This window comes from Botrytis sinoallii (assembly GCF_014898435.1).
Source record: "Botrytis sinoallii strain Bc 23 chromosome Unknown BSIN_002, whole genome shotgun sequence".
Taxonomy (NCBI): domain Eukaryota; kingdom Fungi; phylum Ascomycota; class Leotiomycetes; order Helotiales; family Sclerotiniaceae; genus Botrytis; species Botrytis sinoallii.
The window spans coordinates 626,695-649,167 of NW_024066029.1; the positions used below are offsets into that span (position 1 = coordinate 626,695).

Here is a 22,473-nt window from a genome sequence, read left to right on the forward strand (position 1 = left end):
CTACTAACTTGACCAATCACATACCCGCGCTCCGTCTCCTTAAACAGCCCTATTCCATCCATTCGTTCTATTTATGCTATGATAAGCTGCAATCTGAAGTTAGTCTCAACGTTCCAGCAAGAAAATAAAGAATGATGCATACCTCAATGAGCCTATCAGTCAGAGTAGTACATTCTCTGGCGACCTCATGATGGCCCTGGTACGTCGAATTTTTCCACAGCCCTCCAAAACCTATACTTCCCAATACTCTGTCTAGCACATCAGCATCTCTCATCGCGGCCGAGAATTGAGGATTTGAGGTAATAGTGCGTAGTAACTGATGTGCAGATTCGAGTGTTATCGAATTTTGACAAGACATAAGAACGTCGTCTAATATGTTTGTGATTGGACCAGCCCTTCTCATAATTAGTAATAGTCTTGATGTAACAGAGCATAGAGAAATGACTTACAGTCGTAACATAACGTTTGACGACGATATGGCAAGTTTGTTGAGCCATTGAAATGCACTATTTTGTATGGTATCGTCTAAGTAGTGGAAGTCGACTAGTCCAATGGCGCAGGTAAGGAGCAACTCCTTCTCATTGAGACCGGCAATTTGCATTATACTTTCCATATCTGGCTCTGCATGTGGGGTACGATCTCCTTGGGTTGCAGTTGCTAGCCATAGGCTATGCCCTGCATCTTCTGGATTAAGAGCTCGACCCAGGAGAAGACCAAGATATGGCATGCAACTAACATCTTGAGGGAATGACATCCCTTCAGGTGCATTAGTGGTGGTCGTGTCGAGAAATGTTGAGATAACACGCATAGCAGTAGATCTTGTCAATGAATCCGTCATGCCTTTGACCATGCAAGCAGAAACTGCAAAGTGGAAGTTTTCTGCGGTAAAATGGATTCCATATATCTCATCTAGTTGTATTGCTGCTTCATCAAGAGGCGCTCGGCCTAGTAACAATGTTTGGATCATGCGGCCGTTACCGAGTTCACCAGATGTTCCAATGTTGAGTAAAACGGCATTTAGAAACATTGCCACGCAGTTGAAAAGTCCAATTGGAACCAATCTTACAAGGGATAACGCAAGCCAGAATAGTTGGGTCCCATAACGTGATGCCGATGGTAATTTATCCATCATTTTGGTCAGAGCTGTGACTATAGCAACCATCATTTCGCTGTCACCGTCATCCATATATCGGCCTATGCTACTTCTGAGTGCTACGAGCACTTGATAAAGAAGATCGTCATCAACGTCTTCCCGAGCCAAGCAGCCCATAACAGTAAATGCTCTGGGTTGAATGGCTGGATTGCTTTGGAAAGCAGTGCTCGCAACCAAACTCATCCATCTGGCACGCCATGCGTTTGACAGATCAACAGTCGGGGCTGCCACAATACTTATTTCGGAAAGTAGACTGGCAAGAGATTCTGTGGCTAACAATGCTGAAGGTCCCGAGTCTTGTGACGAAGGAAGTGATGCTCCGTCTCTTGATGCAATGTTGAATAAAGATTCTTGCCGTGGCTCCGATATTGAAGATAGCAAAATCTTCAATTTAGCAAGTTTGCTTTCCTCTAACACAAAGGTAGTACACATAGCATGTATAGTATTGACAAGCAAGCGATGGACGATTAATCTCAAATCGGACGAGCCTGTGTTAGCTAGCATAGTGACAAGATGGAAGACTTCGGGAAGATAAAGTTGGGACTGGACACCGCTGTCGAAAGAAACAGACAATGAAAGTCTTAACAGAACGCAAATTTCGCCCCAAACAGTATTTTCGTGAAGATGCCTTGTCGGTCGGAGCGAAGTACGATTGAGAGCCTTGCGAAGCCTTGATATTAGTTTGCCCCGAATCGTAACTGTGCCAAGCGACGCAAGAATGGAACCAAGAATTTCAGTCCGCTCATCATCGATGCCGAAATTAAGAGCTGGCTTAAGAATTTCTTCCAAGAATATATCAATATAAACTTCATCCTTACAGATTATGGGCCAGATGCTTTGTTCCAGGGTAGTGCTAAGAACAACATCAGATATGGCGACTTCAATAAGCTTCCTGAAAATCACTGCGACTTTGTCTCTTCCTTTATCACTATCTGGTTCATTAGGTATGAGGTGAGTCCTTAGACTTGGTAGCCAGGGCGCCATATACGCCAAGCTCAAGGGCCTTTGCGAGTACGGAAAACTTTCCCATCCAACGAAAAATTCGTTGAGAAAGTCACCAGTAAGCTGAGGCTCGGAGCGTGCCAATTGTGCACTAATTTCAATAATAAATTGAGATGGGTTCAAAGGAACACATAATTCTGAGATTTATCAGCAAAGATCCAGATTTATGGAAGCAGTAACTCATACCTTTTGTGCTCATGAATTTGGAATCGGCTGCGAACTTAAAAGCTCGACAAAGAGCACACAATAAATTGTATGCTGCAAGACGTAGTACCGCGTCAGGACTCGCCATGTTAGTCAGAGCAATGTTGAGAAGTGTCCCTGGCACGTCTTGCGGTCTGACCAGTCTCTCAAACGATTTTAAGGTTCTTAGCTCTTTTCCATGTCTATTCTTAGCACTGCGAATTGATTGTAGAATATCGCTCTTTCTTGGACTAGTAAAATACATCACAATCTTGCCGTTGTCAGTCCTTAAACCGAATGCAGAATCATCTTCGGTCTGTATCGAAGTGGGTGCCTCGTCGACCTCTGATAAGCGGAAGATATCATTGACTGTAGCATGTAGTCTAAGTCCTGGTACAACTTCTTGCTTTTTCGTTGTTGTCACTTGGACAAATTGATTACCAATCTTGATTATCACCTCGACCTTACCTTTTGTTTTCGATAGTCTTATGATCGGTTGGAAGACGTATCTCGTGTCTGTGACAACGCTTATTGTCTCTTTTGGCAAGTGGAGCTGCGTGAGATGGAAGTGGGACTGCAAGTCTTGAAGACTACCAATTAAGTGGTAGTCAACATTCTTCGGATGGAACGCGCTATTCTCACTCTTTGCAGATAGTCGAAGGATGCGCCGGAAACATTTTCTACGCTTGTATTAGTACAACTCCTCTCAGGTCCTACTCGATACTTACCTGAATGCACTATTCATGTTGTAGACATATACTCTAGATAGCTGCTTCGAGAGCTCTGTCGGTGTAAGAAGATCAAGTCTTCGAAAGAGAGCATCTGCAGGCTCATTCTGACCGTTATAGCAAGTCGCATCAATCAAAATACCAAATGGCTTATGCCACATGCGGCTTGCAATCTGCGATATTCAGCAAACAACGTCGTTCAGAATGTGCGGGGTTTTACAAACCTTCAAGTAGACATACAACAAAAGGTCATAGTCTGTTCCGTCTGTATCGATGTTGCGAAGTATAATACAAATCATCGATAATCCATCCTTTTCATGTTAGCGCATGGCGCATTCAACATGATAATGGTTGCCTACCTTGCTTTCGCCCCCATCATATACGGCTCTGTTTGATACTACAGCCTCCGAGCTTCGACCAGCGTTTCTAAGCATGAAATGTTGGAAGCGCGAATATGAAGGTGGTGTATTTTGTGAAATTGCTGGTCTATTCCAAGATACGTCCATTGGCGGTGGTCCGAGATTAGATATCAGTGTTCGGAGGGCATCCAAAACTGGAGTATGACTTTTAGTTCCGTCAATTGGAGATCTAAGAGAGAGTTGCCGTTCCCGTAAAACAAGTTTTTGTCGAACGTGGTCCCAGTGATCATACAAAAATCTATGTAGGGCAACGCAGGAGCCGAAATCAAACGACTCAGACTCCGCAAGCGTCTCTCTGACATTGGGAGGCGCCTTTAGTTGTTAGCCTTTTGTTTTCTACATATCATAGAGGGACATACTGAGATCTCCCGTAAAAATGTCGTTACACGATATATATTTTGTGTCAAGAAGTCGTTTAGAGGGTACATGTATGGCTCTTTTGCCCCGAAAAGAACGTTGTTTGCTAAATTTTGAACTACTTTTGCAATGAGAAGAAGTCCTCGGCGCATTTCTTTCGATGGCGGGGATGCTATAAGTCCTTCTGCATCAGGAGCGACAATCGCCGGACAGAAAAATCGTAGGAATATAAAAGCACCAACAGCGGTGAATTTGGCATCGGGAAACCTTCTCATTACACAGGAAGATATCTAAACAAAATCAGTAGTGCAACAATAGCGGGGTCGATTGGCTTACAATATTGCAGATCTTTCGAAAAGACACTGGAATACGGGATGCAGAATTGCATATATCATCGATAAAGACTTTTGTTACTATACGAAGTTGAAGGGCATTTTTCTGCAACTCTTCAGTGGAAGTTGTTCTGGCAGGATCAAGTTCAAGATCCAAGTCTTTTGAAGTGAGAACAAGGCGCTCCAGGACTTTCTGCAGTGTTGCTTTTAGATACGCAGCTCCCTTCCATTTGGCATAGACAGATAGCAGCTTAGTAGCAACACAGTTTCTTCTGAGGAGTTCAGCCTCATTTTCTAGAGGAAATTAGCATGCAAGCAGATGTTTCATATGCAAAACAGAACTTGCCGGTCTCTTCAACTTCATGCTCAATGAGGGCCTCAAGCAAGGCAAAGCCCATACCCCGGGAGTCAAAGATATTAAGAAGTGAGATAGTCATCTCGTCGACTTCCGTACTTGGGCAGGCATCGCAAAGTGCAATTGTAAGAGTCATATCATTGACGAGTAACTGTTAATGGCTATCTTTAGTAAAGGGTCAATTGAACAGGATAAGTCTTAACACTAACCTCAAGTAGTTCATCGTACTTTTGATTTACCGCTGCATCGGACAAATTGTTAAATTCGGTACCCTGTATCAAAATATTGCAAAGAACTTTGACGAAAGCTGTTCTAACTTCAATATCTTCATGATAACCAATACCTAAGGAATGTTTGAGGCCAACATCAATATTCGCACTTAAAAGGTTGGAGAGCGCGGAAATCGCAAGCTCCGGGCTGCTCATAGAATCATCGCTCACAGTTGATGTAAGTCGTACCTCGTTCCTACCTATCTCAACTGTTTCGTAATTGAGAAGAGATAGGAACCTATTGAAATAAGTATGGAACATCTGTGATTTTAAATCGCTTGTATCTGCATCGGACTGGCCTTCCGCCGGTTGTAGAGGGAGACGATATGTCAATTCCGCTAATGCCTTCAACGAGGCTCGGTCAAGGTCCTTCTGCAGACGGAATAGTTCATCGAGGCGAGTGCCTACCAAATGAACACCAGTGTCGGCATTTGGAGTCCCTGGGCGCGCAATCCATCCAAAAATCACCTCTAAAAGCTGATTACGGATGCGCACATCGTGTCTCAAATTCAAGAGCTCTTTCTTTTGCGTGAGAGTTTCACATAATTGACAAATCTTAATTTTAACCCTTAGCGCGCTTGCCCCATCTGCTGAACTGTTCAAGAATTTCGCAAAATTGAGTGCCAAAGCACCAATATCAACCGACATGCCTGTACCCAATTCAGCTGGGCTTCCGAGCTTCTCAACAATACTTTTGAGTAGTGCTGCTGCCTGTTCTGCGAAGATGATCCGAGAATCGACGGGAATCGCGTTGCTTCGTGGACTATCAAATAAAATATCAAGCTCTGTTTGAAGGGCTTCGAATAAAGGCATATGCAATGCTTTGGCAAGATCACTTGAGAGGGCATCTCTAGTGCCTTCTCGTATCCTAATATTGTTGCTAGCCAACAATTGGACACTCTGCCGCATATATTGACTGAGTAAAGTCTCGTCATCGTAGCTCTCGGCAGGAACCTTATCGATCCATCGCAAACTGGCAAGTACTTGATCGTCCGAGGTAGAGAGAAGAGATTGGCCCACGACGCAAATGCCACCAAGAGAGGCCAGAAATCCAGAACAATTGCGCCACTCTCCCAAAGACCTTTCATCAATAATTTCAGGCCGCGCAATAAGTTGCTTGGATAATCTAACCCATCGATCAAAGATAGTCTCCCATGCATTAATGATACCAGCTGTAGGGTATTGCATTCGACGTAAAAGACCCCTCGCTCGCTTCTGGAAAGCAACTATACCTGTAAATCGGAAGTCTTTCGAAGCAAGCTCTTGGTACACCTCCATGTTACGCGCGCTTGCTAGGGAATGCTTGGTGAAGTCTGGCGCGGATTCCACAAGACGAATCTCTTCTGCAAATAAACAGACACTTGACGCAACTAGCTGGCAGATTGCTATGTCGGGCGAGCACATCATGACTAAGAAGGTTGTCTCCATCATAGAGTATGCTGCTAATCGCTCTGAAATATCTTCCTCTAACTCGGTTAAGTCCTATAACACGTGAGAAACTGCATTCGAAGATCGCCTGTCATTGCGCGACTGATCGTACAACCATCCGATGGGCTGACTGTTCGAGTGAGAAGCATTTGAGAACTATATGAATGTTACTTACTTTGATCTTTTTCAAGAGATCGAGTCTTGCTTGCAAGTAGCTATGTACAAAGCTAAGAGCGTTGTGTTCATCAACGGTCTGGTTTATAATTTTGCTTGATATTGAACTGAGTATAATAGAGCTTGATAACAATGCGTCAGCTGCTTGAGTAGTGGGGATTGTGGCCGGAGCTCAAAACTTACGTTGATTCCCAGAAGTTAAACTTTGCGGTATTTGAGAATTTATAGTCTTTTCTTCGCCATGCAGACATCGTTGCTTCAGTTAATGATAACCGACAAACTTCGCTAGTTAGGAGTCTAATTTTCTCGTCCTCGGAGGTCAAAAAGGCCATAAGAGCAGCGTATACGTCCTCGAAAGCAGCGTCATTACTGCGTGAGGCTAGATCCATGCCGACGAACAAAGCCATTGGGTACACATCCAGGAATACTAGCATGCTGTACACCAACTCCCCCGACGATGAGAATTTCGTTTGTCTATTCATGGTCACATGTTCGATAGGATAAGAGTCTCTGAATCTCAACGTTGTCCCCTTCTTGAGAATTAGCAATACATCTTGAAAACTAAGAAAACACCATACCTTCATGTAAGTGCGAATGAATTCAGACAGTTTAACATATAATGGGTGATAATCACTGGCATTAGACTGCTTGGCGAAATGCGTACATGCTCTTATTACAGCGAGTTTAAAATCTGGAGAAGTATTGGGGGCAAGACAGAAAGGCGCGAGGCTATCAACGCAAGTTCTAAAATTTAGATGCGCCAAACTGACAAATGCTGCAGTCATCAAACCAGAGTCTATACTTGTATTTTCTGCACCCACGGTATATCTCCTGAACACTGCTTCACGCACCTCTTCCTGAACATCTAAGGCATAGCTCAGGAGTGCTGAATCACTATCGAGCGGAAAATGTCTTGCGACTCGCAAAACAGAGGTCAAACAATAAATAGCTGCTTCATTTCTGTTTCTCAAAGTCTTCCTCAGCATCTCCAAAAACGATACCTTCTTGGAGATACTGCTACTTTTAATATCTCTCATATTGGTAGCGACTTCAAAGACGTCTGGCAGAAGAAATAACAAAGACGTCTGAAATGGAAATAATAATGTTTTTCGTCTTCCCGCATCTATCATTGTGTTTGTCATATCAAAGAGGGTTTCCGCCCCACCGTCGAGCCTTTTGTGCATTGTGTGTAGTTGGATGAACTCTTCGGGGTTTCGTTCCAGCCATCGGGTGATTAATTGAGGCACGACTATTGCCACGATAGTCTGAAAAACCTTGCGTAGGTGCAGGAAGCTGCTACACAATTCTTGTATGACAACCCCCAGTTTTCGACTATCAACCCAAAACGACGGAATTAAGCGTACAGTGACGAGCGCCTCGTCGTCGACTGTGGCACCATTCTGTGCTTGGTTTCCATTTGAAGATTGGGCCGCCAGCAGACCACGGAGAGAACCCCTCAAATACTCTAGAGTCCGGGGCCAATTCGAAAAGGAAACAAACTCCACAACTTTCCTTATGCATGCCTCTGTGGATTCCGAATGTTCCTGTATCAATATTGCAGCCTCCGTTGTATTCTGTTGACCATTTGTACCGTTCAGAAGATCCAAGCCCGGGGATTGAGCAGCAGGAGAGGTCCCAAGGACATCGTCTAGAATGTTGAATGCCGGAAGTACATAGCCGTCCGGTATAGGATTCGAGAATAACTTTATCACATCTATTATTCTTTTGGCCAAATCATCGTCCAAAGCCTCCGGAGGATTATCACGCGCCAAAAGTTTGTTCCTGGATGCCCTTCGACCTTCGGGTTTTATGCTATCGTTAGATCCGAAACCTTGAGAGGGCGCATTTTCTCGGTCGCTAGTGTTTTCTGAAGCATTGATGCTCTCCCAGTGCGTTGTGCAGCACTCCGCCAATAGCTCTAGTACGTAGAATTCTGAGTGTAAAACATGCACCGGATGCGCCGATATCGTCTTATACGGTCTCGCAAGATCTTCCAGCAGTTGCACAAGAGCTTCGGCGACAACGGCTATAGATGGTTTACTGATATCGACGAGGGTCGTGCGACTCAAAAGGGCAATCTCATCGCGATTGAGATGGTGTGCATCGGCGCCAGTTTTGTGTGGGAGCTGTATTGGAACAAGCAATTTGTTAGCTGATTTGCGACACGTAGAGGAATACGACTCCCAGTTGGAATTATACTTTTGTAATCAGCCTCTCCACCAAAGTAATGACTAGACTTGAGTTATCACTCATGACTTTTTTCGCGGACGGCGTTGGCAACTAGCCAGACTACTCAGTGATTGTCCGACATACGCTTGGAAGCATGTGCGTTCGTCGTTCTTCGTAGGGGCTTAGTGAAGCTGTGGGCTTTAGAATCTGTTTACTATCTTGTCTAGAACGGAGGAAGAGAAGCAATTTCGCAGCAATTAAATTGTAGCACCACGGGCATGACACTTATTGATGTGAGGATTTGACAATCCAGAGGGTCGGAAAATATTAGGTGTACCTGAAGTAGCTTGAACTTTATTTAGTTGTAGTTTTTTGGGGGTTGCTTGAGACTCGCACCTCACACACGTGTAGTCATGGATAAACAAGTTTGCTGTGGAGAAAGAAAGTATTGGGGGATGGGACTTTTTTTTTCCGGTTTGGTCTCGGCAACTGAGGTTCGGCAACAAATACGTAGAGAGTGTGAGTGTATCTACTACCGGCGTATCTAGGCGATAGGTATGTGAAGGCTAAATCATGTTTATTCAATGCATTGTTGTTGTTTGATGTTTGATGTTTCGTGACTTTGTTATTGTTGTACTCTACGACTTGACAAGACAAGTGGACGCCTACCTAGGAAGGCCGAAAGCATAGGACCGGGAATTCTGTCTAATGGATACTATTAATACTAATGTCGTTCCATGCTTCCGCTATTTATCCTTCAAGAAATGACTTGCATACCCTCGTTTCATAGTGTTTGTTGCATTTACATGAGACAACGTTGAAATTGCAGGAACATGTCAAAATGTTATCGAGTTTTAGCTACTAGGTACCTACATACATATGTGACCATGAAAGTGCACCGAACGCGAATCCTACATTGCTTGGACTGATCTGATTTGTCCCTTGACCAAGTGTTGAATTTATTGATGCACACAAATCTAGATACACGGCACATTTTAGTCATCGTAACATTACTAATATTTGGTAACAGTGGCAGAGTCATGCCATTGGATCTTTAGTGATAAAATCTAGATATTTTTAAGGCACGACATTATCATTTTGATAGAGTTTTTGACTTGAGACCCAGAAACGCCCAAACATTTTTTAGGTAATGTCATGTCGTCCCAGTTCTTTGCGCCGTTTGGATGATACAAGCCTGTAATATTAGACATGCATGAGATCAGATCAATATATCTCTTTTGTTGTCTCAATTTTTCCCCTCTCGATTTCTTCCAATTTTTTTAAATCTCTCCTCTATTACCTCCTTATTCCTGTTGATCCTTTTGAGCTCTCTTGATTTCGATGTAGCAAGTTTGGCCTCTGGATCAATATCATCGTATTGTACATAAGAAAAAAAAACCATCTTTCAATGGTAGATCAGCGGAAATTATTGAAGTAACCTAATTTAACGTCTTCCACCATAATTGTTGTAATTGTTATAACCTCCGTATCCGGGGGGAGGTGGTGGTGGTGGATAGGCACCATATGAACCCGGTGGTGGTGGTGGTGGTCCACGAGCAAACCCTCCAGCTCCGGGTGGAGGTGGCTGCCAACCTGGTGGAGGAGGCGGCTGACTGTAGTTATTATAATTGTTCTGAGAACCATAAGATTGGTTGTTATATCTAGGTGCTGTCGTTCCTGGACCATTGTAACGATTGCCATTGCCGCGGTTGTTGTTACCAGAACCATAGTTGAATTGGTTGCGACCTCTTCCATCACCTTGTAACGGCACTCCACCGTAATTTCGACCTGATCTAGATGCCCTGCTTTTTGTCATTTCGATATCGCTCTGATTGAGTGCTGGTTTGCCGAAATCAACTCCTACTAATAACATAGACTTGTGAATGTGGTTAGACTTGGGCATCTCATAATGTACACTAGATAAATTGTAAGCGAGATACTATTAAGAGTTGAAGTATAATTACCGTATTGATCGATCTTCATCGAGGCTTGGCATTGCATCGCTGTCCAGCGGAAACGCCAAAGAGCTGTATGGAAGGTAGTCCTCGTTCTTCTCGATCCGTCCTGTCAAACCTTCACTGACCTTGGGGTTCAGTTTCATATGAGGTGCATCCTGTTTCTTTGAGTAGAATTTGCTGGTGATTTCATCATAAAGATCATGATGAGCTTCTGAGACCAGGAGAACATCTTTTCCAAGGCCGTTACGAGCTGAAACGTCCGCAGGTAACGTGGGATACACCTTAGCCATTGCATCGAGCAATCGCTCCGAATCAATAAATGGTAATAGAGCAACGCCTTGCCAAGCGAATTTCTTACCGTTCAAATCAACTACAAAATCCTCGGGATAGAAATCGATGATCTCACTATCTTCATTGGTCATTAGATGATGAAATTGCTCCGGAATGGCTTGTCTTGAAGCTGCTGGAAGGACTCCCATAAGTTGTTCAAACGGTCTAAAAATTCTTCCTTTCTGGAAATCGATTTTCATATCCTTAAGATTGGCAAAATCTGCGGCAAAAGGAGCATAATGGTAAGGGTAATACCAATCCCAAGATGGACATCCTTGGAAGTAGTATAGCAAAACCCAGGCCAGTCCTTCCACATATGCTCTGCCAACCTCATGACGAAACTCGATATCCTTAGGATCTCTGTTGAACTTCTGCTCATAGTACCTATCAGCGTATCCATCTTCCCATAGCCTGACGGTGTCAGGGGGAAGGTCGTCTCCAGGTGTTGTTGGGGTTCCTGGTGTCCCGGAAGTAGGTGTGTTGCGTCCTGGCGTGCTACTGTCATCATCCTCAATGAGCTCTGCTTTGCGTTTTCCCAGTGCAGTCGCTGGTGATTCCGACGACGGATCATCAGCTTTAGGCTCACCGTTATCATCAGCTGGCTTGCCATTCATCATCTCCTTCAGGGCTGCAGCCGCACTTTTGTTAGCGATACTAGCCTTGTAAGCTGCACCTCGGTTCATCACCATATCATGGGTCATAGCCTTCGCTTCCTTGTTGGCCGTGCCTGGAGTGAACAGTGGTAAGCCAGTCGGAGCAGCTCCACCAGGAGGCTGTCTACCGTTAGACGGCGAATCATGTGGGCCACCGTTATTTCCACGACCACGAGCGTTTCGCTCATTGTTGAGCTTGCGCTTCTTCTGGAAATTCTCTTCATTCCTTCTTCTTTTTCTGAAGATGGCATCCTCTTGCTTGGCCAATCCATCGAGGATGAATTGAGCCCTTTCGAGGTCTACGTGACCATCTTTAGTCAGATAACCACCCATATACGGAATGTTATCACGCCAGATGGCAATCAAAGTGTTGATACCGTCCTCTCGAATTTCGAGACTGGGAAGATGAGGTAAGAAATCATTGCCGACAAAGAAACACATAAAAACCCAGTCGTCTAAAGCTCTTTCAAGATCGAATCTGAAAGGTTGGCTAGGAACATACATCTCTGCAGCTAGATATTCTCGAAGAACTGAGACGTGGAGCCAAATAAATGGTTTGAGAGTAGGGGCGCTAGCCTTTTCATCAAACTCACCATCCTTTATTTTGTACATGCCTTTGCACTCTCGGGCTTCATGCCCATGCTGGCCGCATAATTTACAGGTCCTTGGTTTTCCATCATTGAAGAAAACATCTTCTCTCAATATACGAAAATGAGGTTCATGCGTTGCAAGACCCAACATGATCAAGTCGGCATCTAATCCATACATGACATGACGGGTATTAGGATCATGATCAGGAGAAGATCTTTGGGATCGAACAAATTCCATGATTTTGTGTTCACCCTCTCCTGGGACGGTAGAATCTGAGATGATGACTTTCATCTTTGCCCAAGCGGGGTCAGTGTTGAGTTTGTATGCAATCCAATATCTGAGACTAAGGGCCAAAATGTCCATGAATGGAGTTCCTGGTGTAATTTCGTTGGAATCCCAAGCCTTCTTGATTTCCGTCTCTTCGATATGGCTACCTTGTGATTTCAACATCTTGAGCAACTCTGCCTTATCTTCCGCCTTCTCTTTTGCCTCTTGCGCGGAACGAAATCGACGAGAGCGTTGTTGATTCATCTTGGCACGTGGCGCTACTCCGTCAATAGCAATCATCAAGAGTTTCCTGGGTCGCACCATGTTAACTACTCGATCCGTGTACTTGAAAATTTCCAACATCATTTCCTCCTCATCTTTGGGTGGCGGGCGATCCTCCGGATGACCTGAAGATTAAGTATTAGCATAAGTTAAGAATAGCAAATTGGTCTTCTCGACAATCAGGTATATTGAGATGAACATACTACAAGGGTGAACGATTCCGTTCATGTCCAAATAAAGGTTGTCGCATTCCTCCCCATTAGGATTTGGTCCCCTGATATCAACAGGAATGATTTGCCCATCGATTTCGCGTGGTTGCTCTTCAATGACAGGCGATACAATCTTGGGATATTGCTTGGTCTGGAAGTCAAACAATATTATTAGCAAATCAAGAAACGATGAAGTTTGAGAATCAAAACTTACCAGCCATCTAAACAGTGCTGGAACACCCATTGCGAAAGGATGATCTACGGTTTATTTTAAGGTGATAGGTGATAAAATGAGAGAAAAGTCTTCAAAGCAAATACAGAGCTGGTATAAGTTCGAGATTGCCTTGCGCTAGTCCAATCTACTTATCAGATTATCGAAATGTCGCAAAGAATAAATCGCGAGACTTTTCTTAGGCGTATGCGCCTTTAAAAGTATGGGAATTTCGAATATCACGGCAATGCGCAAAATGAGGTGTTCAGAGAAGCGTGGAACAATTGTATATGTAAAGTTGAAAGAAATAGAAATAAAACATTGAAAAGATGCTGCAGCTGCAATTCATTGTATGTTAGCTTCGGACTTCGGTTCAGACCACCAGTAGACAGGCTCCAGGCAAACTAGGGACGGAATGTTTTTCGGTTTACCGACGCTAGAGGCTCAATTGCGCTAGTCTCCATTTGCATGTATGTCTGGAGAAGCTCCCAAATGAGATTTGATCCAGCAAACTCCAAATCTCGAACACACATATTACTTGTGGTGGATTCAATATGCAAAAAAGGTGACATTATGCCACTGTCTCTCAAACTTGCAAACCATTCATCCATATTCAATGTACAAATAGAAGTCAGAAAATCATAACGAAGAAGGGGGAACTTGGGTACGACCAAGAACACCTCTCATATCCTATTTTGGGAAATGTCGAAAGTTGGGGAGACCATTTCCGTAAGTATAGTCACATTTCCATTTGCATTTACATTTCCATTTCCACTATCTGCTTCAGAGCCCCCTAGTGTTTTGCTCCCGTATTGCACTACCGAAAACTAATACAATCTTGACTAGGTCTACGCTTCTCGACTTACTTCCTCTACCCTTCTAGAAGATCGACGAGCAGCATGTTTAGGCCTTCGCAGTTTTGCAAAAGATTATCCTGCTTCTGTGGCCTCTGAGGCCCTTCGAGGACTAATTGCAAGTTTGCGCAAAGATGGGGAGGATGTCGATTCCATCAAAGTGGTCCTTGAGACTCTTCTATTCCTCTTCAACCCGAACCAAAACAGCGCTGAAGCATCGGAGGAGCTTGCATATTTCATAGCTGATGAATTTACCACACGGCAAGATAATATAACATTACTATTGGATTTTCTGGATACCAATGATTTCTATTCCCGTCTATATTCATTACAACTCCTGTCGTTAATTTTATCATCCCGGGCCGAGAGAACTGAAGAATGTATATTTACGGCTCCTTTGGGTATATCAAGATTAGTGGCGGTATTAGATGATCGGAGGGAGGCAATAAGAAATGAAGGACTCTCCTTGTTGACCTATTTGACGCCAAGTTCCTCGGAATTGCAAAAACTGGTCGCTTTTGAAAATGCTTTCGATCGCATATTCAACATAATAAAGCTCGAGGGCTCCCTTCAGGATGGTGATAGAATAGTAGAAGACTGCCTGATCCTTCTCGCAAATCTTTTAAGGCTTAACGTTTCTAATCAGTCTTTCTTCCGAGAGACAGGTTGCGTTACTAAATTATCAAAATTATTGAACGATGCATTGGGTGCCGAAAATGAAGCTGGGGAGGTGGCTGATTGGGCTAAAGTTCAACGGAATAGAAACATATATGCTCTACTTGCGGTTTTACGATTGTTTCTAATTACTGGAGGGGTGGGAACTCAAGCAAATCAGGTGTCTTTTGCGCAGCACGGTATTCTCAATCAAGTATTGCAGTTAGCATTCAGTCGATCCACAGAAGTCCAAATAAAAGCTGAGGTATGCAATCCTTGTCCACACAAAACTGCTTGTATATTGATTGAAGGTATAGGCTCTCTCAACCTGTGCGGATATGATTCGAGGCAACGCAGCTCTTCAAGAGAACTTCGCTCAACAACAAGTCACCTCGGTGCTTGATGAGCCCCTAGCTGATGGCAATGGTCAAACACAACACAATGCCATTCCAAAGGTTTACGTCATTGACGGCTTGCTTGATTTGACATTGAGCGTACCTACGTTATCAGCTTTTGATTCGCGTGCTGCTGCCTGTGAATGTATCAAAGCTTATTTTTACAATCACCCAGCCATCCGCAAACATTTCCTCCGCCGAGCAATAGATGGTCATGTTTCTGGGGCCGACGAGACAGCAAATGTATTGACGACACTTCTTCAACCTCTAGACAGTCATATATCGAGTGATCCATACCGTTACTGGTTTGCATCGGTTCTTCTGTTCCACTTGATATTCGAAGACGCTGAGGCGAAGAGTATGGCCATGGGCGTTGCTGAGGGCGATGCTGAAAATGGAGAGGAAGTAATAACTTGTATTCAATCTATCACTGCCAATCTAATTCTTGGCGTTCATAAAGCTGTGGATGAGCGCGTCCTGGTTGCGTATCTCATGCTTCTTTGTGGGTGGCTTTTCGAAGATCCAGATGCTGTGAATGACTTTCTGGGCGAAGGTAGCAACATTCAAAGTCTGATTCAAGCTGCTCTACATACAGGCGGCGATGGCGTAATGGTTCAAGGACTCTGTGCTGTTCTGCTTGGAATTGTCTATGAGTTCTCGACCAAAGATTCCCCAGTACCCCGGGCTACCATCCATCCGATTCTCGGCTCAAATTTAGGAAGAGAACAATACACAGATCGACTTACAAAACTCAGAGCTCACCCATTACTGCGAGACTTTGAAGTTCTTCCCCAAAAACTCAGCTCTGCAGCGCCTGGAAGCTTACCTGATGTATTTTTTGACAAATCATTCGTGGATTTCATGAAAGACAATTTCAGTCGTTTACTACGTGCAATCGACCGGGATCCTGGGTTTGAAATCGCAGTCATCGCGAATGGTGTTCAAAAGGGAATTTCTCGAGAAATGGTAGACAATTTGAGGTCTGAGCTAGACGAGAAGTCCAAGGCTTTGTTAGAGGCGGAAGAAGAGTTGATGGTTCTGGGAGGACAATTAGGGCAGGAGCAAGCCGATCATCGAAGGACCAAGGAGACCGCATTAGTGGAACATTCGAGAATTAAAAATGTCAACGAGGCTCTCCAGCGACACCATGAAGAAGATTTGAGGTATGTATAATTCGGGCCAGGTAAACTTCAAGGGCTAACGAGCAGAAGGAAATTGCGTGTAGAGCATGACCGAACGAATCAAGATCATCAACGACAGTTAAACGAGGTCAAAAAGGCAACGGAAGCTGACATTGCCCGTATTCGAGCAGAAAGCGATCGGATAAAACAAGATCATCAGAAGCAACTAGAACAAGCTCAAAAGAGTGCGGAAGCTAACGCTGAGAGTGTACGGGCTGAGCATGAGCGGGTAGTCCAAGATTATCAGAGACAGCTGGAACATGTACAAAAGACAGCTGAGGCTAACTCTGAACGTGTGCGGCGACGGGCAGATGCGGAAAAAGCTGATCTTCAGAGTAAGATTGAAAGATTAGAATCTAATCTTGCAAAGGTATGCTTTTCGTCTATCCCAATGGTTAATGGTTCACTAATATGGTACAGGCAAACAGTGACCACGTTCAAGATCTACAAATTGCGCATGATGAATACGCTGCAAACAAGGCCGAACAAGATGCACGCTTGCAGCGTGCAGAAGAGAAAATTAAGGAAATGGAGGAGCAAGTCAGCACCTCTCAAAACAAGGTTGCCAAAGCGGAGGAGAAAGTCAAGGAAATGGAGGAGCAGGCCAGCACCGCTCAAAACAAGGTTGCCAAAGCGGAGGACAAAGTCAAGGAAATGGAGGAGCAAGCCAGCGCCGCTCTGAACAAGGCTGCCAAAGCAGAGGAGAAAATTAAGGCAATGGAGGAGCAAGCTAGCACCGCTCAAAACAAGGCTGCTAAAGCGGGGGAGAAAGTCAAGGAAATGGAGCAGCAGGCCAGCACTGCTCGAGACAAGGTTGCCAAAGTGGAGGCGGATCTGCAGGACAAAGAGACCGCGAGACAGGCCGCTCAAAGCGAACTTGATGATCTGCTGATGGTTTTCGGTGACATGGAGGAGAAGGTGACAAAGTATAAGGAACGTTTAAAGGCCCTTGGTGAGAACGTCTCCGACGATGAGGACGATGACGATGACGATGACGATGATGAAGGCGAAGAAGAGTCCGGTGTGGATTAAACCAAAATCTTATTTGTCTCACATTTGAGAGGCATCGAGGATTTCAATGGCGCGCATATATATCAAACTGCCTTCAAATAAGACAGACCATTTGACATTGAGAGGTTTGCAAACCTGAAGATTATTGGAGGTACCGTAGGATAGGAGAAACAACCGCGAACTTCGGTTATCCATTGAACCCATTTCACTACCAATCTTTGTGCCTCACTGCTAGAACTAAAGTTTGAAAACAAATGATCAACACCAAGTACCCATTGTATGCAGGCTATGCTCCAGTGCAAGAAACTTTGCACCTTGTTGTTCTGAACGTGAAGAGTGAGGTTAATCGGATTTTCGTAGGCAAAGTTCATGCATTTGCTTCACCGTAGTCTTCTCTCGATTTATTGATATCTCTGCGGTCAAGAACTAGGATTTGAATACTCTTGAACGGAGATCTCGTCTTCAAAACACGTTGCGCGGGATGATAGTATTGACAATATAAAGTTCTCGTGGCCAAAATTAGAAAAATCTTACCATCCAACTTCATCATAACCATATAATTGAACTGGTACCAGGTGACATTGTCCACTCAAGACATGTATACTTCTTTTGAACTTGGGAAATCTGTAACTTTGCAAATATTCACAAATGACACCCAACGTAGATCCTTCCGAATATTCCACTTGAAACGATGGAAAGTATTCTGGCCTACTTTGTTATTGATTCCTTCCTCGATCTTCAGAGGTTTCAAAATCAACATCATGATAGATAGATAAAACCCTTTTTGTGAAAGAAAAATGTGTAACATCTGGATTCATTCAATATATTGATGTTTTAGATCGTCAGTCTTTAGTTAATGTAGGGAGCAAACCCGCCAAAAATCGGTAAAAATCACTCAAGAAGCGGGGTTGTACAGGCCACAAACGCGAAATCCGCGTCGAAATTATAGCACCGCGACACCCCCACCCACCCACAACGCCAGGATGTTGAGCTCCCCATCCTCATTTCACACGGCTTTGGAGTCCCCATCGTCGCCGGCTCCATCCTCTATGGCAGATAGCACAGATGAACGTGGGAATTCTTTAGAGAATCCACAATATTGTCAAGCAAACAGAGTCTCTAGAGAAATTGAGGACCATGTCAAAATATACTTTGATGAGCGGATGTGTAGGGATTCATATTTTGACTACATTGGTTGTTGAGCGACTACTTACATTTTAAATAGATAGCCACGCCCTCATCTTACTTTCCGATGTCCTTACCTCTGGCATTTCACATTCAACTACAACCTCGAAAGCTGCCTGTATACCGAACCCCAAGTTTCTACAAATAGCCAGCACATTGCTAGTACATCCCATCACTACAACTCGAGCCCAGCATGATCATGTTGAAGTAGCCTCCAGATCCATTACTCTTCTACGAAATACCCTTACTGAAATTGGTCCTAAGAGCGCCAATCTCCAAAAAGCATTTTCCTTTGAATCTGGCAGACATGCCCGTCGAGTCTATGGCGATGGAGAGTGTGATTCTAACAGTGATGACGACGATGATATAAAAGGGATCATATCTCAAAATGGACTGTGGAGATGCGCCAAGGACTTTTGGCAGATAGTGGGCTGGTCATTTAACTGCAGTGTTAGGTATCCCAAGAGGTGGAGGTATTGGAAGGTTCTTTTGGAGTATCTATTAGATGTGCTGGATGCGGACTGGCACGAGCGAGAGACTATGGATGAAGCAGCATTCAGCGCTCAAGTCAATCAGAACCAAGGGAACGAGGAGCTTTCTCCCGGTCATGAGATGCTTCAAGATTCGTTACTGGTACAATACCTAGGCGTCTCTGGTCAGAATCGTAATGGAACCGCTGTTAGGCGGGTTGTAAAGGCGGTCTTTGCGGACGGATCCGCGCAATCCATGAAAGCATATCCAGAAATTTTTGAGAACGAAACCAAAGACATTAAGAAAGATGAATCACAAAAACGAAAATGGGAGGACAGCAAAGATATTAAGGAAATGGGCTTTGGTGATTTCGATGAAGAGGAAGAGGGAGATCTAGCATCAGATACATCAGAGGGTCAAGAGGAAGTAGCCTCAAAGCAGAGCAAGAAAGGCGGTCCAACATATTCTTCTAATATTGGAGACCCGGACTCTATTCGCTTGCGTCAACGAATCATAACTCTGGTAAGAAATTTCCTCCTGTCTTTCAAAATCCCATACTGAACTTCGCAGCTATCACGCGCTTCCGCGACCATCCCGCAAAAATCCATGCCTCTACGCGACGTTTACGATCTCCTTGCAGAGTTCACCGTAGCACTTCCTATCGCATCGTTTTCACTTCTCCTCAATATCTCGCATACATCACCTTTCCCTTCGGTCGTGCTTGTCTCGCTTATACAACTATTATGCTCGCGATATCTTCCGAAATCTGCAGTTCGTCCTCAAGACGTTGAGGATTTCAAGAACGACACACTCACGCAACGAATCCTCGAGATCTGTTATCTTCCGCATTGTCCTATGACTTCATCCATAGAGGACAATGCCAAATATTCAATCTTGGTGGAAAATCTATTCCGCCTATTCTTGACGGATTGTGAAGGTCTTCATACACCTGATTTAGATGACGCGATTGAAAGGGGAATCAGCGCAAGAGAGAAGAAGTGCAAGACGGATGGTAGACGGAAAGCAGATGCAATGAAGAAGGAGGAGGAAATTGCAAAGTTCTTTCTAGATGCAAGCTCAAGAAGACTAAGAAGTTTAGTGGATTGGGTAGAAGAGTCTAGTGCCTAGTTGGATTATTAACATCACGTTAGAGTTAATCACGTTTGGGCTGAATAGATTCACGACAGCAAGGAGTTTACTGGTGATTGGAGTTTTCAACGATACCATTTGCTATCAGGTTCCGGAGGAAAAGGGTTCGTCAATTTTACGGTTTACTTAGATACAGTGGCTCGTGGAAATCATGGCAAGAATATGGCACTTCGAGCAACATTGTATCTGAAGAGATACTCGTAAAGTAATAGGAAGATACAGGGTGGGCAAAATTGCCTTCTACTCCGTGCATTTGGAATCGTAATTACTATAATAATATTAATACGTTATCTTCGAGCTGCTGGCATATCATTCGGATCCCAGGCCTGGGGTTGCCACTCTTCACTTGGTCCTCCTCTTGCCTTCTTCCATGGATCATCCTTATATTTCTTCTCCTCTCTTGGCTGTGTCGCCGCATCATACTGTGTTTCACCACTCGCCGGCTTTTCCGTAGTAACCACTCTCTCCTTCTCCACCTCCCCAGCCTCACTCGCAACAGCATTCGCCACACCCTTCCCATCCCCCCTCGGATCCGTCCCCGTGTACGCCCCTCCATCTCTGACTTGCGTGGCCGGCAACGCCTGCTGCCTCGACGCTGGCTGATCCAGAAAACTCGCTTTCGCATTCCATCTCTCATCAGCCTGTCTAGCTAGTACCTTTAATCTTTCCTGTCTCGCTATATCACCCATCAATTCTTCTATACTAGGTGCATCTTCGCGTGTATGCCGTAGCCACTGATGCCACTGAGGACTTATTTTCACATCTGAATATTGAATCGAGGATGGTGTTTGGACTATTCTGCGCATGCGACCTGCGGTTATAGCGTCGCGGAACTCCCAGAAGGAATTATTCTGGAGATCGAGACCTGGAGTGCGTTGGTTAGCTTCATGAAGGGAGGGAGAGGAGTGGCGAGTTGAGAGGGGAGAGGGAAGTGTACGAACCGACGAAGAAACGTTTGCGCCAGGGAAGACGCAGGGCTTTCCATTGGTACCAGGCTTTGCGAATTGGTGATAGCGGTTTTGTAGACATTTTTATCGTGGTATTCTTTTGAAGTTGTAATAAAATGTACACTGAACTTTCTTGGGTATCTAGGATCCCAGGTACATTGAACTTCTTCAGCCTTATGAGAAATAGAGATCCGAAGTTTAACCACTACCAATCAACAGTCACCCAAATCAAATATTGCATGGAGCTCTTGCATATTGATACAGCTACAGGTTGGATCAGTTTTACTTGTAGAGATGTGAAGTTCAAGGTCCAATGAATATCTATCTCTCCCTCTATCAGCCTAGGTATACATCTGAGTCAAATAACCTTCCCACTGTGTACTGACATATCGTAGATGCTGTCAAAATTGATGGAACGTGAGAGAGTGGCTCGGGCGGGATGGATTAATAGCGGCGGCAGTTAAATTTATCTTATCGGGGCACCACCCATTTTATGGTTCTAGACTTATTATCCTCTTTTAACTTTCTATCCTCTTCACAACATGTCTATCCGCCACTCCACATATACATTTCATTTTCGTATATTCTGATACAAGATGACGAAGCTTCAGGTCTGTTATGCTGGATGACATTTACATTTTTACTCATTTGCAACACAATTGATTGGTAGCTTACGCAACGAGAGTTGCACCCAAAAAGGCTTCGCTCTCGCAATTCGTTATCATCACAACACCTCGAGCGTAAGATTCTTCTGCTAATACATCTCAAAACAGATGAAGACGACAGCGAAATCGGAGCTCATGTCGTTATTTTCAGGTTGCCAAATTTTCGTATTGGATTATTAAGATGCCATGCATTCCGCATTTCAACATTTAGCCCAAGATACAATGTCTGTGTCGTCGACCCTGCATTTGGGATTTTGTGTCTCGCACCTGCAACTCCCTATCCACTCTGGTGATTAACGGAGAACTTATCCAAACAAAACCCAATGCATGTACATCGAATGCCGGAAATACTCAGATGTTTCAAACTCTTCGGAGGAAATGTTTCAACTTTCATGGCCGAGAACTCTTTCATGAACTGATAAATCTGACTCCGCTTCAGTGGAGTTGCACCTGCATGTCGAAATTTACGATCAACACCAATGTTTGTGAATTGGGATTATCAATCCAACCTCCGACAATACCGTGATACCCGATTCTTCTATCAATAGAACGGAGATAATTCTTGATATCTTGGTCGGAAGAATTCTGTTATTGTAGCTCAATGGAAGATTTCGGAAGAAACTATGTCGTTGAGATGCTGTCAGAAATGGGGGGTCCAGACTCAAAGAAGAGAATTTATGTGGAAACGCCGCGGAATTTATGTCGCAGGAAGTAGCGAAGGAAGAATCCAGAACATTACTGTATCAATATTTGGAACCGACAAACGATCTCTATTTGGAAATTCAATCCGAATCCTTCGCGTAAGAATGTCCTTTCGATGTGGCTTGCTCAAGCCTCACAGCCATGGCTGGCATCATGCATGCCTACCATGCGATGAGGAAAACGATATCA

At 44.2% G+C, this 22,473-nt stretch overlaps 5 protein-coding genes across 5 annotated transcripts; 2 read left to right on the plus strand and 3 right to left on the minus strand.

Moving 5' to 3' along the window:
* Positions 1-71: 71 nt before the first annotated feature.
* On the minus strand, positions 72-8,653 carry EAF02_001407 (uncharacterized protein; the record flags this gene model as incomplete). Its single annotated transcript, XM_038897455.1, has 15 exons — positions 72-86; positions 143-395; positions 450-2,292; positions 2,342-3,018; positions 3,067-3,239; positions 3,291-3,377; positions 3,426-3,797; positions 3,845-4,132; positions 4,179-4,468; positions 4,521-4,680; positions 4,739-6,280; positions 6,402-6,522; positions 6,584-6,930; positions 6,979-8,526; positions 8,600-8,653. 15 exons carry the CDS (start codon positions 8,651-8,653, stop codon positions 72-74), a joined length of 7,770 nt encoding a protein of 2,589 aa, XP_038762430.1.
* A 1,360-nt stretch (positions 8,654-10,013) lies between these two features.
* Positions 10,014-13,103, minus strand: EAF02_001408 (uncharacterized protein; the record flags this gene model as incomplete). The annotated part of the gene is made up of 4 exons (XM_038897456.1): positions 10,014-10,485; positions 10,534-12,775; positions 12,854-13,010; positions 13,074-13,103. The coding sequence occupies 4 exons, from the start codon at positions 13,101-13,103 to the stop codon at positions 10,014-10,016; spliced, it is 2,901 nt and encodes a 966-aa protein (XP_038762431.1).
* Positions 13,104-13,772: 669 nt separating this feature from the next.
* On the plus strand, positions 13,773-17,186 carry EAF02_001409 (uncharacterized protein; the record flags this gene model as incomplete). Its single annotated transcript, XM_038897457.1, has 5 exons — positions 13,773-13,799; positions 13,917-14,843; positions 14,896-16,136; positions 16,185-16,524; positions 16,575-17,186. The coding sequence occupies 5 exons, from the start codon at positions 13,773-13,775 to the stop codon at positions 17,184-17,186; spliced, it is 3,147 nt and encodes a 1,048-aa protein (XP_038762432.1).
* Positions 17,187-18,148: 962 nt separating this feature from the next.
* Positions 18,149-19,949, plus strand: EAF02_001410 (uncharacterized protein; the record flags this gene model as incomplete). Its single annotated transcript, XM_038897458.1, has 3 exons — positions 18,149-18,332; positions 18,391-19,343; positions 19,392-19,949. 3 exons carry the CDS (start codon positions 18,149-18,151, stop codon positions 19,947-19,949), a joined length of 1,695 nt encoding a protein of 564 aa, XP_038762433.1.
* Positions 19,950-20,257: 308 nt separating this feature from the next.
* EAF02_001411 (uncharacterized protein) lies at positions 20,258-20,999 on the minus strand (the record flags this gene model as incomplete). The annotated part of the gene is made up of 2 exons (XM_038897459.1): positions 20,258-20,835; positions 20,912-20,999. 2 exons carry the CDS (start codon positions 20,997-20,999, stop codon positions 20,258-20,260), a joined length of 666 nt encoding a protein of 221 aa, XP_038762434.1.
* Positions 21,000-22,473: the final 1,474 nt, after the last annotated feature.